Below are 16,977 nucleotides of genomic sequence, written 5' to 3'. Positions count from 1 at the left end.
AAATAATACATAAGATAAAACAAATTTTATCAGGAACTAGTAGTGTCAAAGCATTACTTCCCTACAAACCCAGGTTAAAATCTATCTTCCACCAGGTAAACGTGTGATTTAGTCAGCTATATGATGTATACACCTGGCACCTATAATAATATGCAGTGAACCAAGACTTGCAACTCCCATGTAGCTTTAAAAAAAAAAAATTTCAAAAAACACAAAGCTCACATACAAGACACTAAAAAGGAAGTCCCCACTGGGGAATATAATCTGTCCACTAGTATTCGCCTCATTACACAATTTTAAATATTTAAGGTCATCCAATACTTGATTTCCACATCTAAATCTTCTTTAATCCACATATTAAAACAATCTATTTTTCCTCTTCCTATTAAACATATTACTCATGGTTCAATCACGTTTAGACTATTCTTGCTGTATTTTGGAAAAAAAAAAAAAACCAAACCAAAAAAGAAAATCCTAACCAGGTGCTGCTAGCAGCTATTCAAGACCGAGCTGGATTTTGTTACAGATTTAAGTTACTGTTAAAGTTCAAACATTCAGGAAAAGACATTTTCAGAATACTTTGAAAGGTAAAATTGCAGTTGATACTGCAAACACACTAGGATCTCAATAACAACTCACCATTATGAAGCAAGTCTATTTCAATTTTTACTCAACTTACACAGTTTTAGATCCAAGTGCACAGATAACCAATTATTTATTAGTAACTTTAAGCATATTGCTTTGAAAGTAGCTCCATAATCTACTGAGTATACTAACTCATGCATTTCTAATCACCTTTTACTTGGTCATTCAGTACTTCATATGTAAGGCTTACTATGAGTGGTATAGAAGTCTGGAAAAGCTATAGTGGTTTTGAAGTCAGATTTCTTTAAAAGACAATTCCACAAAATTAGTTATAAATTTGAAATGACCATACTTTTGCATGGGAAAATATCCAGCTATTTCTGAACACTTACATTAATTGATGGATAACTCATTTTAGTTCATCTTTTCTATTACAAAAAAAAACCCAACAAAAACCCAAAACAAAACAACAAAACCCAATAATGCATCATGTCAAAACCAGAAAAAAACCTTCTATTGTACTATTGTCCATAAGGACTACAGGGAAAAATAAAGATTTATCTGGGACAATGCTATATAGTGCTTCAGCTCTTCACACATGGAAAGTTTTACAGGTTTCAATAAGCTACTCATATGAACACAGGTCTGTCATCTACGCATACAGCTGCAACTTACCCACAGAATGTACAGGCTTAATAGTCTTATGTCTGCGAAGTTCATGATCACATGTACAGCTATTAAATAAGGAATTCTAATTTAAAATAAAGGGGTACTAGCTTAGTTTTCCTCTTCTAGCTTTTAAATTATTAGCTCTTCCACATGTTATAAAACATGGTCAACAAATATAATCATGTAACAATATAAAAAGTGTTGAGGTCAGAAGATACAAGAGTAAAAAGAGCCTTTTTTTTTTCCTAGCATCTATGAATGGAATGATTTCAGTTCATTACCAAAAGCCAGAATTTAGTTTCTTACTGTAATACTTCATAACAAATGCAAACAACAGTTTCTAATCACTAGGTGTTTCAGTCTCTGCTGGACCTCTAATCAGTCTTCGTATTCCCCTCTTCCCCGCAGGACCTTTTGGTTTAGCAAAACTTTGTTTATGAGCATGTTGTTTCGGATGAACCTCTTCATAAAGAAAGTCAGCAGTTAACTCATCACCGTTATCTATTTCAATCTGGGGAAAAAGTGCCAACATTTATCATATTCATCTTAAAGACATTTAAAAACATTTCAAAATTTTGCTGAAGCTCTAAATACTTTATTAAAACCATATGTGCAATAACATTCAGTCTCGCATGAAATGTTCTCTAACTTGTGCCTAATGCCCTGAGCAATCTTAGACAGTTTTTCTGAGAATCCACTATACTCTTACCAGTATTGAGTGTGATTTGATTTAATTATTTTTCCTGAAATACAACTACACAGTTCATATGCCAAGAAACTTCCTCTGTCCCAAGCTTTAGCCCAGCATACATATTAATACTAACTAGGAGTACGCATTCCATGTGGAAACAAGTGCTTATTTACTCATCTGTAAAGTAACTTCCTTAATAAGAGATAAGAAAGCAGCATGCAGATCTTCAGAACTACAATGTCTGTCCTTTATTTTCCCCTCTAAAATAAAAACTTTTCATTGTCCCAATGTAATTTCCACATTTTAGGAACTAAATTTTTTCACTAAAACATGCTTTAAACACTACCTTTAAGAGCAACGTGCATACGTATTGTTGTCTCTTGAGACAGAAGCGGAGGAGTACAAACAGCTTATATGATTAGCAGCTACTGCGACTCAGCAAGTATTCAAGCCAGGGAAAAACTAAAATAAGTTTAATGAACAAAAGCAGGGGTTGTTTTGGTTTTTAAAATTTCAGCATAAAAACCTGAATGGAAAGAAAATAGTGTTCTCAAGCCAAACCCCACTGTTTTGAATAGCAGAAATTTAGAATTCAGAGAAATGCTTTGGCCCTGCTCTGCTGAGCATTCAGCACTTCATGGCCTGCCAAACCATAGCACTTGATGGACTTGCCAGCCACGGTATTGCTGTTACAAGTACATCTTTCAGAAATATGTCTACAGGAATTTCAGGAGTCACATGGTGCATTTATTTTGTCATAGAAAGGAAATTTCTGAGAAATAATTACATATAAAAACATGGTGTGATAATCTACCTAATTTGTGTCACCTCAGTAAAAACGGTTAGTATTAACTCTGCTATTTTTCAGGTAGACATAATCCCCACAGAAATCAAGCCTCAAAATTTTTCTAAATTTACAGCACAAGCGTTAAGAATGTAACCATAGGTCACATATTCCATAAATGGACCATTCCTACCGTCTCTGCTCTGGAGGTGAGAAGCAACTTACTGCATAGCAGTAAAATCTATACAATGTGAAAAGATCAGCTTACTTGCAAATCCTTGTTTACCCCATCAATGACTCCTAAAATACCAGTTTTAAGTTCCAGAACTGCATCTTGGAATTATTTTGAAAATCCTTAAATAACCTTGGCTTTAAAGGAATTTAGTGTTCAACAACTGCGAGTTGTGGTCCAAAATATGACAGGCCTTTTAGTAAGAAATCATGTTACTGCTAAGTAGTCCTTCAAAGTACTCTCAAACACTCCCTTGATGCACTAGGATATGTTTGTTAAAAGTGTGAAAGTGTAGAAATTACGAACCAGAGAAAAGCTTCCATGACTTAACTTTGTATCTGGAGCTTTATCGACAAGTATTTCTTGTTCGGGACAAAATTTAATAGTTACACAACACTTTTCATTGTTTAGAGAAGGTGGGCACAGAGACAGTTATAGTTAGATATTAAGAAGGGAACAGAGGGATGGAGAAAATACCAGTATACCCAGTGTACTTACCTTTCTAATTATCTGCATCCACAGCTGCCTTTCTACAATTTCTAACAGTGGACTTTTGCAACTAGAGTAGAGCATTCGTTCCCGTATACTACAGGTATAGCCTGGCATAGAGTAGATGAAAACTGCAGAAAAAAAAAACCCAAAACAAACCACAAATCAGACCATAACTACATTCCATCAAAACCTGTATCATAAAATCATTTATAACAGAGAGACATTGCAAATCAACTATGCAGTCTAAAAGGGAAAAATGTAACACCATTCTGGATCTGGTTTGCTTTAGCAAGTATTTCAACTCAAATGGGAGATGAGAGAATGGCCACTATCTTTACATTTTCACATGATGACTGATTTATGGATTTTCATTATCAAAAGGGATAGCTCACTACTTTCTAAACATAAGGACTCTTCAGAAATCAGTTTCACAACCAAATGAAATTTATGATCATGATGACGGACACATTACTTTTATGACGCATCTTTCTCTCTGCCTCAAAATTACTCAAGTACTAGAAACAAGCCAATGAAATTTCACATTGGGAAATTTTCTCATACCTATGGATTCCAAATAGTCTCCTTCATGGGCATGCTTATACAGGAAAAAGTGGTAACGCGCAGCATCTTTTGGAATTCTTTTTGGCAAGTCCTGAAGTTCAGTATGAAGTGTGTTGGCCAAAATAATAGTTTCATTTTTCATATCAATTTGCTGTTAACGAAGCAAACGTGAATATAGTTAATACACAGAAAGCAAACTAGAGAACATGACAGGATGAAAAAAATTGATCTAATAAAGAATGGTAATTTATCAGTGTATATCATCAACAGGTGTTAATGTGCAGGTTTATATGCATTTTATACTCACTACTAAAAAATAGTTAAAATATTTTATACTCGCCAGTTGTACATAATTCAGTTTCTTATTTTTCAATTTCTCCAAAGCCTGAATAGCTTCTTTAGCAATGGGGAATGCTACTCCTTGCAACGTTTGATGCTTGGTATCTACACCAACGTCCGTCTGTACCTGGAACACAAGTCAATAGAGATGTAAACAGAAACCTTTGTGAGCACCCGTTCGGTTCCATACAATAACTGACAACACATTGCATATGGTTACATGCAGAGCTAGCAGTAGCTAGTCTGAGAATTAACTACCCTAAAATATCATCCCCATATACAACAGATTTGCAGTTTTAAACTTACAGGTAGCATTTGCTTGCTTGCCTGAAAACAGTTTCGTATCTCTGAAACAGCTAGCTTTGCTGAGCCAACAGAATCATCAGAGGGAAAACTGGCTCAAGTGACAGTGAAGAAGCTCTTAAGTTAAATTCTGGTATAAAGATACAATAAGCCAGGAGGAAAGAGCTTGATTTTCATATGCTGTGTTACACCTTTGAACTGACAATATTGCTTATAATCTTTGTTGTATCTTGAAAAATTTTATATCAAAACATACAAATGTCATTTCTAGGGAGTCAAAATTTTTGGAAGAAGAGAGAAATTGTAAGACAAACTGATTTTCTCGAAGGAAAAGCAAAGCAACTTCCCTCCCTCCTGCTTCAACACCCTCCCCCTAAAGCCTATACCAAAAAGAAAGCAAACAAAACAAACAAAATCTTAATTTTGACTTCTAGAAAGTCTAACACAAAGTAAAAAAACAAAACAAAACAGGGTCACTGCAACCTAGACAACTGTTTGTAATCCAGTTATGTTAGTCACAAATTATTTGAGAGAAAAGAAGTTATTTTAAAGCCATTTTTAAAGAATTTATGTTTATCTTAACATTCATGAAGTTTCTCTCAAAATGAGCTCTGCCCTCCAGTTTTCTCAAGTCTGAACTTATCGTCTAAGTTTTAGTTTTCGAAAATATTTGCTTCCTTTTATAATTTCACAAATACATTTAACATCGGTGATGAAGCAGCAAGAGTCAGAAAAGTGTACAAAATGAAAAACGTGGGTCTTAGATCTATCAGCTAGAAGATGTTCAGCTTTAATTAAAAAGACATGCTAATGAAATATGAAACAAACTGATAAAAAAATAAAAACCAAAGATACTTGGGGCAACACTAAATTATACTCCACATTTTAAGGAACAGCTTGTCAGCAACAAGGAAAGAGCAGAAGAAAGCAGGTGGAAGAGCTTTCTTATGTATAAAGATTGATAAATTTATGAAGAAGGTTATATAAAGAATATTTGCCAAATATATCTGCATAAAAGCCTGATTAATAAACATAAAATAGGCATCACAAAAATAACAAACGATAATAAAATACCATACTATATAAACCATATTAAAATACAAGTAGAAAAACCCACAAATATAAAAACGAGTTGTGAAGCATGGGGACAGGCAAGGGAAGAGAGTAACCGAGAATAACTATAGATTTAAGAAAATGAACAAAATCTACTTGTCTATACTGCAACATATTGCAGACCATTAAAGCATAACAAAACCATCTAAGTCACTTAAAAATATTTAAATTCACAACATAAGATTTGTTAGTGATGGCTGCTGAGTGGTGGATAAAATGGCAGATGAAATTTCCTGTAAAGTAACGTATGCAGGAATCAAAAAAAAACCCCTCTCTTCTACCTGCATGGTGATGGCGTTGAGCTAGCTACTACTGTTCAGGAGGATCTTGCAGGTCACAATGAATATCCCTGAAAATATAAGCCTGGTGGCCACTCTTGGCAAAACAAATGCAAACAAAACAAAATAAAACCCAACACTCCCCACCCACGAAAGAAATGTTACAAATTGTTAGAAAAAGAGTAGAGAACACATCATTACGCACTGTAGATATCAGTAACATGCCTGCATCTTGAATACCACATGCACTTCTGGCTTCCCCATCCCTCCATCTCATAAATTATATAGCAGAACTGGAAAAACTGCAGAAAAAAGCAAAAGGATCAGAAGTGTGGAGTTCCTTCTTTAGAAGGAAGAACTACCTAGATTAGGACTCCTCAGGCTGGAAGAGATAACTGATAAGGAATACAACAGAGATCCATGGATACAGAATCATAGAATAGTTTGTGTTGGAAGGGACCTTTAAAGGTCATCTAGTCCAAATCCCCTGCAGTGAGCAGGGACATCTTCAACTAGATCAGGTTGCTCAGAGCCCCGTCCAACCTGACCTAGAATGTTTCCAGGTATGGGGCATTTACCACCTCTCTGGGCAACCTCTGCCAGTGTTTCACCACCCTCATCATAAAAATGTCTTCCTTATATCCAGTGTGAACCTGCCCTCTTTCAGTTTAGAACCATTACCCCTTGTCCTATCGCAACAGGCCCTGCTAAAAAGTCTGTCCCCATCTTTCTTAAAAGCCCGCTTCAAGTATTGCAAAGCTGCAAGGAGCCTTCTTTTCTCCAGGCTCAGCATCCCTAACTCTCTCAGCCTGTCCTCATAGGAGAGGTATTCCAGCCCTCTGACCATTTTTGTGGCCCTCCCCTGGACGTGCTCCAACAGGTCCATGTCCTTCCTGTGCCAGGGGTCCCAGAGCTGGACGCTGTACTGCAGGTGGGTTCTCACCAGAGCAGAGTAAAGGGGCAGAATCACCTCCCTCGACCTGCTGGCCACGGTTGCTTTGATGCAGGCCAGGATATGGTTGGCTTGCTGGGTACAGTTAGCTTTATCAAAGGGAAGAGGGAAAATGAGGAATGACTTAATGACTTTTCTCTGCCTTCCCCACACAATCCATAGGGATATCATAATAAACTAATAGATAGCAGGCAGTGGTTCTTTACATAGTACTTTCTCAAGGTGTGGAATATGCTGCCATAAGATCTGTAGCTAACAAAAGCTTTACGTGGATTTAGAAAAATGACAAGACTAGATGATGGATGAAAACCCCATTAACAACAACTATATAGTAAGACATCACCTCCTACTCAGGAAGATCCCTACACCTGCAAACATTGAGGTAACAGAAGAGCATTCAAGGGAATTATCATGGCCACCTTGCCCTTCTCTTGCACTCTTCCTAGATTTTTGCTGTTGTTCACTCAGGGACTTCATGGCAGACTAGGTGATCCTTCGATCCGATCCAGTAAAATCTCTCTTACGGTAATTAGAAAAGAATATACATATGGAAAACTCAATATTATATTTTTTTTTTAATCAGAAAGCTTTTAGTTTTCTAAGGCTAATTACAGGCTTCATAATTGTGGAAACAACGAAGACAGAAATGATATAAGTTAACATATTGCAAGATGCTTCAAACAAAGCCAAACTGGCAGCAATCTACAGTTTATGTATCTCTAAAAAGGACAGCTATTACTGCTGAAGTTTCGTAATAGCACATAAGGTTTCAGTCTGCACAAATCAGCTGTTAAACACAACATATGTAGTGCATAAGAGATAATACTAATAGCAGTAGTGATCATCAATACCACAGAAGTTTTACATTCATTAGTGGGTTTTCTTTTAAAGCTGATCAAGTAAAATGCAGTGTTTGATGATGATGAGAGCATTCCTACATTGGATTAATCAAAATTAAACATGGAAAATAACAAAAGACACCACTGAAAAAAAAAAGTCAATAAACAACAAAGTTGCAGCAACAGCATGGTAGAGTGACAACATTAGAGAAGATACAGAGCTGCACTGAACACAATGGCTTGCTGGCATCCAGCTGTAGAAACAAACCATATTTCAAACACATGTACCATGGCTGTAAAATACAAATCCAAAGAACTAGTAAGATCAGCACATTACCTGTTTTAATACCTGTCTGAACAAGTGATCAAGTGACAGAAAAGCACAAGAATCAAACTTCTCAGTCAATAGCTAGCTAGCAATCATCAAACTATTTGCTTAAAGGCCTTTGTTAGAGATTTTTCTATAAAGCATTTGTAGCAAAAGCAAATCAGTCTCTTAAAAGGACTAGCTACTTGTTTTGGATTTCTATTGTATTTTTATTGGAATTCCATTCACTTCCTCAGTCTTAAAGACAAGTGCACTGGTGATGGAATCTAAGTACGTTTCCTCTAGGGATAAGGCTGCTGAAATACTCCTGGCAATAATTCACTGCAACAGTTGCTATTTCGTATTTGCTCTACAATTTCTGCCCCTGTGGGAAGTGCATGTAGGCAATCACAGAATGGTTGAGGTTTGAAGGCACCTTCAGAGTTCATTGTGTTCAACCACCCTGCTCAATCAGGGCCACCTACAGGCAGTTGCCCAGGTCTCTGACCAGATGGCTTTTGAATATCTTGAAGACAGAGACTCCCCAACCTCTCTGGGCAACCTGTGCCAGTGCTTGGTCAACCTTCACAATGAAGCTCATCCAGTGATACTGAAATAAATCTTAAGGGCCAAAGTTGCAACAATTAAGCTGTGCAGTTGTGAGGCGTCTGACTCAGACAGTAGGCCTTGCAAACTCAGCAAGATCACGCCACTTCAACTCCAGCCATCACCATCCTGCAAACTCAACTCATAGAAATAAATTTATATTCTCATCCACTCAAACTTTCTGAAGTTTTCCATTTTCTGTTCTGCCCTTTTTTACCCTAGAAAGACTTCTTTGCTACAATGTTTGGAATTCTACACCCGGTTTCACACCATGCTCAAAGACCTTGTAGGTACCTCGTTAATCTTAATTTGTCGAAGTTCCTCTTCTGCTGCAGTCAGAGGTGCAGGGGAGGACTGTGATATCAAATATTTTTTATATCCATTCAGTGAAACATCATCCTGAAAGCACAATTATCAATATTGATCATTTTTGATAATAAAAGCTTTCTTCAAAGATGCTCTATGCAGCATTAAAAAAGCAGTTACTTCCCATACAGTTACGGTAATTTTATTTGAATGGATTAAAAGTGTAGGCTCATTTGCAAATTCAGCTCATCTTCCTGTACAGCAGAGTCCACTGGGCTGCTCTTGTACCCAATCGTACCACAAACAGCATTTCCGCGATCACTCCCTAATTACCTTGCTAATTCAAAAATGGGCATTAATGAAGATTGTGTGCACAAAGTTATTCAGTCTTCTTGGACAAAACCTCACAGAATTGCCACAATTCTAATTAAAAAAAAAACCAAACAACTTATTAAAAATATATTATTATATTTTTTTATAAAATCTGCATGCTCAGACTAGTAGCTTTTTGGTAGTTTTCTACCTAAAAAAATGGGAGACAGAAACGCTGCCTTAGGACAGGGAGTAAGCACATGATACTGCAAATAGTTCAGGATGCAATATCACAGAAGCCATGAATTCTGATAACCACTGTGGGGAACTTGTTAATACTCAGTGCCAGTTCTGGCCCTCTCCAAAGAGGGTGATACCAGAGGCAAATACTGTCGTGTTTTTATAATTAAGGTGGTCACTCAGAAAAGTGCAGGACTTTATGCAATCACATGAATGTGGTTTTATACTCAAGTTCTGAGGAGAAAGAGATCCTTCTTAGCTCTTCCCTTTCTGAAAGAGACAGACCTTCCCAAATACAATTTCCAGTGCCAATATTCCATTATGTCTCGTTTCAGGAGCCCAGAGGTATTGAAGTTAATACATGTGAAGTTGCAGGTGGGACCACAACCAGGTTCTACCAGGATAACAGAGCTGGTTGCAACTAAACCATCCTTGTGTCTAACAAAATAAAGACAGAGTAACGCATTGGATGCTGACGATCAAGATTCTGAGCCAGGTTTGCGACTTCAATACTTTGAAGAGCTGTGATTTTCACAGAGCTGGCCTCTAATGTTCAGTAGAGGCCAGCTACAATTAAGAAGCTTATAAAGACACTAAAACCAACAATTTAGAGATATATTAAGCTGTAACATAATGAACTTGAAGAAAGTGAGTTACACCGACTTCATCCTCTAAGTGCCTCACACACATTCTGAAATAACAGTAACAGACAAATGCAACGCTCCTTCCTTACAATTGAGACGGAAGCTCGGACTTGTGTCTAGCCCTACAACTCAGAGCCCAAATTCTACATATTACATAGGCTGGTAATGGTTTGGTGCAAGTGGCAGTGAGAGATTAGTTGACTGAACATGCAAGAAAAAAATAACATGACCTCTACCAGCAAACTCTCTTAGCAACTCGGTTACCTACTTCTCCAGAATACAGCCTCTCCAGAGAGGTTTGTTCGTGTGTGTGTTAAGACAATGAAGCCTCCATCACAGGTTAATGCTAAATATAACAAATTATTTACTCAGTGAACAGCAGAATTATTAGCCTCATGTCCTTATAGACTTCTCTGTTCACCAAAACAGCCCACATCTCTTCCATTTTTTTCCCCACTACAACATCCTCTATTCTTCCCCAAACCTCCAGCTCCTTCCCTTCCTTCAGCACCAGCTCCCTGCATCAATAGTGTTGGTGCTTTTGGTTCAAATTTGTGTATACAATGAACTAATTAACAGGCCAGACAGAATATAACTGCTGGACTCTCTCTATCTTTGCTGAAGGAGGTGAAAAGGGGAATGATAATTTGGATCTCTACGCAATCATCAGTTTTCATCAAAGCTATAGGAATTCTGTATCTTTGAGAACTCTAAATTGTGTTTCTTTAAAACTGGCAATGGTTTAAAAAGTAAAAACAGTCTGATGTCTGCCTGACAAACAGGCTGACATCACAACCGTGTAAGACTTATTTCCCAAGGAAACCAAGGTAACACAACAGCCTCGTATTTCCTTACATATACAGCACTTGCAGGCTTTTCAACATCCCTTAGAAACTTGTTAGATTTCATACATGCACCTTCAATTATCTTACCATAATTGAACAGTCAACTATCAGTATTTTCTTTGATTAAATTAGTAGCTACTAAAATTCTATTTCCATCAGTTAAGATGGCAGCCACGGAATTTGAGTTACATTTTATGGTCAAATTCTAAAGAACTGACATCTTAATATCCTTGGTTTAAGATAAAAACGTTTATTTTCAGATGTTAATGGCTTGCAGATAGCCCACTTCTGATTCAGAACCATACATCCAAAATGGCTTGTGTATACAATTGGCCTGAAAGTTAGTGTTACAGCTTTTTGAGGATTCACATGCACGCAATGAGATTAAAAGATGCTCCTATTATTCCTAGATTGTTTAGTTTTCACAGCCATTTGAAGCAAGGACTTCTTAGCCTGAAATGGTTAAATATACTTAGTTACTCGTTCAAATGAGGACAATTACATTTTAACATTGTGATACTACACATAGCTTTTAACTCTTTTTTCCTTAATCAAAAAAGAGCAGAAACACCACAAATTCATACCAGTAACATTAGCTACTATTTTTAGTATTTAAGGTCAGCGTGCTGACTTTAAAAAGAAAAACTTACCTGTACAGTTCCAAATACTTCATCCTTAATATGACCACCTCCAAATTCTTTCTTCAGCGTTGCTCGGGTTGCTGCATACAACATTTTTTGACGAACCTAGCATATCATAAGACAGTGTTGATTTGGTTTGGGTTCTTTATTTTTGTTTGTACACAGAGAATCTAGCATGTTGGTGTACCAAGTCCATTAATCAACTTCTTTCTTGAAAAAATATTTTAAGTGTTAAAACTGCAGTTTGAAGTTGTAATTCTTAATAAAGAATAAACTCCATGGAATGAGTTCGGGATCACAATACTAACACACAGTATTAAATTCTCAAGGGCATGATAGCATGCATTATTACCAAAGTAATTCCAAAACTAAATTGCCGCTTTAGTAAGAATATGAGCTTTTTTTAAATGGAAAAAAAAAAAGTCAACATAATCTTCACTAATTTTAAATGGGGAAAAAACCCAATTGTTTAGACCATTTGTCACTGGTCTGTGTACTAATGGATACAACAGATAGAGAAAGAGCAGATTGCAAATAACTCATTATTATTTTCTATTTGATAGTGACTCCAGATAGTTTTGGTTCAACTACAGAGTGAAAAAATGAAATTTTCTGGGGGCAGAAGATCTAATGATGTTTGCTCCCTATCAACTTGTGTCTAGCACAGTCACTTATTCCTCTCTCAACAGTCCCATCTTCCCACCTTATTTCACCATCATGCCATCCTCACCACAATACCTCACCTTTTCCACCTAATCTCTTCTATGCACTCCAAGTCTTGGTCTCTTACTATTTCCTAACTGCTAGTGGAAGTAGTAGGAATATGGGAACAGCTTTACTTTCAGTCTTCCCTTATCCCACATTCCCAGAACCTGTACAAAGCATCCTAGTTTTTCCTAGAAATCCTTAACCCTAAACTCAGTTCCCTCCCATGTTCTCTAACTACTGATGGAGAAACAGTATATTCTGTGGCAGGTCATAGATCCACGAGTGCCAGCCGGGCAGCCAGCAAGCCAAACAGAATAAACAGCTTGAGCTCACACTATAATCCTTCTCTCTATGATAACACCCATTGAGATTTCTGTCCTATGTCCTTCCATGAATTTTCATGAAACACTGACAAAGACAGACAAGCAAACAGGGCAAAAACATTGTCTTGTCTCCTCATCGGGCTAGAAATAAATTGGATCAGCTGCATTCCATCTACACCCACTGATACTGCTTCTCAATCAGCTTCAAGAAACATATTTTCCCAGTTTTCTTGGGGGAAAGCGAGGGGAAGGTTGAGGAATGCTTCATTCCTCAAATCAGTTTCCTTCATATCTAGGATTCACATCAAATGGCACTGTTAAAAAATAATTAACAGCATGAAGCCTCTAATGACTGTTACTTACAGGAGAGTGATCGGGTGACCATGCAATGAAGATCCATTCATATCCTTGAGCATTCTGAGAATCTAATCTGTATAATATATAACATGGTTGCTTGTCTTCAAGAAGGGGAAGGACAAAAGCATCATAATCCTTTTCCCATGATCCAACTGGCCGCCTAGAGGATCCCACAATAAGCTGCTCTATAACCAAGAACCAAAGCTACAAGTTAGCAACTATACAGTTAATACAGTTTTTCAAAATTAGCAATTACAATAAACAGTTAATCAGACACTTCATCTTTCATAATTATGTCCACAAGAATGGAAGTCAAGAACAGTCATTGTGAAAGTGGGTGAATTCCTGCAAAAGCTATGTATGTTCAAACTCTAACTTACTTTAACCCAAATACAAATAGTTGAGAAGTTACGTGTTGGTTGTCATCAAGTTCTTTGATCTGAAGGGCTAAGACTGATGCTAGTGGTTTTAGCATAATGTACATAGAAGGGAAATAAAAACTGTCTTCTGCCAGTTAGTTTATTTTTAAATTGGAATACTTAAGTAGAAACAAGATGAGAGTAAGCTTTGAAATTTTAGAATTCTTGATGCTCTTGCTGTAACATGTTAGTGTTTGTAGTCACTGTAAGGAGTCAATAACTCAGTTATACAGTGAAAATAGTTTGGAATGAGTATGCTTGCACTAATCACTAACTCGACGTTATACAGTGAAAATAGTTTGGAATGAATATGCTTGCACTAATCACTTTAACTCGACTATGTAAGTAGATAAACCTCTTTCTAATACAGCTTCATAACTATGGTCTCTTTAAATGACTGAAGTTGTTTATTACGTATAATTGGCTTAAGTCTGTATAGAATACTTCAGATGAGATTTAATTATGTGAACAGCTGTAGCAACAAGATTTTTCTCTTATTTATAAATCATATCTCAACTTCCAAAGGAAAATATTAGTACAGTGACTCTCAAAACACTTATCAGCTTCCCAATAAATACTAGCCCCCACAATCAAAACAGAAATACCTTGTTTAAATGGGATCCTACAACAGTTTGGGGACCATGATAGTAGCTAGTATACAAAATATCTTTTGAGAGTCTAGGACCTACCTTCTAAAACTCCAGAAAAAAGTACAACAGTATACAAATGCCTCTACAGCAAAAGTTTCAGAGCAAAGCACTCTACCACAGTAAGTCACAGAACATGAACAGCTCAGGGAGAGGGTGTTTGGCCCTGCTCTGAATTAGACGCTAAATAGCTGAAATTGTTCACCTAGAGCACAGTATTCAGAATGTACTTGCCAATTCTGAACTCTAGGTGGCTTTGCACTCACCTGGATTTAGGACAGAAAAATACAGTCAGAGGAATTCTATTGCCCAGCAGCAAACCTCTTCCCTTATTAACTCAGATTAGCAGGACTCAATTTGACTATCTGTTGACTAAAGGCAGTTGCTGAAAGCTCCTGCAGACAGATGAGGCAACTGTCCCTCTTCCAGTATTCTGGGAGTTTTAGAGGTTTCTTTTTGAACTGTGGGGAATAGTATCAAAGACTGGATTCTGCTTCTACATAGAGTCAAAATGCATATATATACACACACAGAAAGCCAAAAAAAAAAAAGGGGGGGGAATGTCTTCCATTTGCATCTTATTTCTAGACTTCATTTCACATTAAAAAGTGGTATACACACAAAACCATATTGTTTTACCTTGCCTAATGGGAAAAGAAAAAAATTCAATGGTATGCCAGCATTTGCCACCTTGTACGAGTGAGACTTTACCACAGTGACCTGCCTATAATATTACTATTGCTACTTCCTTAAGGAAAGCAATATTACAGTGTCAGAAGAATTCCTAAGAAAAACAAACACAAAGAAAGTAACAGTGGGTTATTTACCTAACAATAAAAGCAGGTATGTGTGTGTACATGTACATAAAAGTACCCTCCTCCAGCTAACAGGTATTTCAGTGTACTGTAAATGAATGAACTCTAGAAAGAGCAAAAAACCCAAAGTGGCAAAGTGGTCATTTGACGTACTTGAAAAGATGGACTAAATCATGAAGTGCCTTATACAGTCAACCAGCATTGCCATTAAAAAAAAAAAAGTAATTATGCATTCTATCTAGCAATGTTTGCAGCCTTGATCACTTGCCAATAAGTTCAAAGATCAAACTCAAGTTCTGCAAGAAATTATGCAATTTTATATTTATACATATACGTGAGATTTAAGGAACAGTTTTAGCTTTGAAAATTTGTACAAAGTTACAGATTTTTAAAGACATTTTCTATGTAGCCAGATTACTACTTAAACATCTGCTTTAATAGGACTTTCTACATGCAGCTGATCTCAGTATAAAAGGCAGATAACATTTATACTTCATCTAAAGTTACTAGCTGCTGTGTAAGAATCTCTCTATCTCATGAAAGTAACTAAAGTGCCAAAACACTACACAGGTGCGGAATTTTTTTTTTCCCTACTCTTTCTTTAGTAAGAAGGTAAGAGTAAGCTCATTTATATTACCCATATGAAGTATACAGCAGTTCTTGGTAAAATATGAAATGACATTCGGAAGAAAAATTCAAATCCAAAACCACAGTAGCATCATACTGAAAAGCTTAGCACCACCAAAACTTCAATCTTACCTTCTGTATATGAAAGACCTTAGTAATATTAAGTTTTGCAGAGTTTTGGGTTTTTTTCAAACAATTGTACATGTAGTTCACTAGAACAGCTAGGAAAATATCTAAAAGGATCAGAGAAAAAGATTACAATTTGACTAACCATTGTCAATGACTATTTTTAAAAGCCTGTATTGTCCATTTCTTGCTCCAACAAAGGTATCTTTAACACTTCCACTGGCTGAAAGAGAGAAAATAAAAATAACCAAATCAACACATTTCACTTCCCTAGGACAAAGAATATTCACGAAGGTAAGAACACCACTGGAAAAGCATACAACTGGCCCTTCAAACTTGGACTGAAAACGGAACACAGGAGTGATGTTCGCTCTATGCTGCGTACTGTTCCAGCCACCAGCATGCCATGAGAATATGACAGGAAACACTACAAAACAGCCCTGCTTTCCAGCATGCTGTATAATTTTCGACATCGTGAAAATTAAAGGAGACATCACATCATCACTCTCAGGTTTCAGCGTTAACACAGCAACACAATAAAAATATGACGCATCTCAAATTACAATAGCTTCATAAAGTCTGCAGGCTTAGTACAAACTTTCAGACAGAAACTTTACGCCTGCCAGGAAAATGTTAGAGCTTGTCTGGCTAAAGTGCCGGTCTTTCCTAAGGACACCTCTCTGAAGAGCACCAGTGAAGGCTGCCACTCATTAGCTCATCTTTCATATCCCCTTATCTCCTTGTACGTATCCTGATGACATTGTTCAAACCCCAACCTATCGCAACAGGATAGCTTTATAATGAATTTACAAAGAAGTAATAAAAAATATTTTAAAACGTCCATAATTCCCACTGGCATTACACCGCAAACATGACAGACTCACTTTCCTAAGCACACTGAAGAACTCTGCTTGAGTGATGTGAAGATCATTCTTACCTCAGCTGCTCTGCTAAATAAGCTGAGTGCAAATCAGTTTAATTACACTGTAGACAGGGGGTGGTACAGCATTTATTCAAGAATATTTATTGCAAGCTGGGCCTTTAAGTAATCCCACAGCATAGCACCAGCAAAACAAACATCAAACCAGGAAACAAATAAAAAGGATTATTTATAGTCAGGTTGAGGCCAACTGAACAGATGGCCAGATGGTATCCACCAACATTACTGTCCATACTCAAAACATTTTAAATTCATGCCCATCGAAGTGATGCCCAG

General features: G+C 36.8%; 1 protein-coding gene across 1 annotated transcript; it reads right to left on the bottom strand.

Annotated features, from left to right (window-relative positions):
* Window positions 1-1,333: 1,333 nt before the first annotated feature.
* TWF1 (twinfilin actin-binding protein 1) lies at window positions 1,334-16,234 on the bottom strand. Its single transcript, XM_009880883.1, has 8 exons — window positions 15,907-16,234; window positions 13,134-13,312; window positions 11,749-11,844; window positions 9,046-9,150; window positions 4,355-4,480; window positions 4,015-4,165; window positions 3,460-3,581; window positions 1,334-1,765 (listed from the first exon to the last, which is right to left on the bottom strand). Exons 1-8 carry the CDS (start codon window positions 16,232-16,234, stop codon window positions 1,595-1,597), a joined length of 1,278 nt encoding a protein of 425 aa, XP_009879185.1. The 3' UTR covers window positions 1,334-1,594.
* Between the last annotated feature and the right edge of the window lie 743 nt (window positions 16,235-16,977).

Source organism: Charadrius vociferus, unplaced genomic scaffold, assembly GCF_000708025.1.
Source record: "Charadrius vociferus isolate BGI_N301 unplaced genomic scaffold, ASM70802v2 scaffold52, whole genome shotgun sequence".
Classification (NCBI taxonomy): Eukaryota; Metazoa; Chordata; class Aves; order Charadriiformes; family Charadriidae; genus Charadrius; species Charadrius vociferus.
The sequence above is the reverse complement of the archived record's forward strand: the minus strand, read 5'-3'. Positions and strand labels throughout refer to the sequence as shown.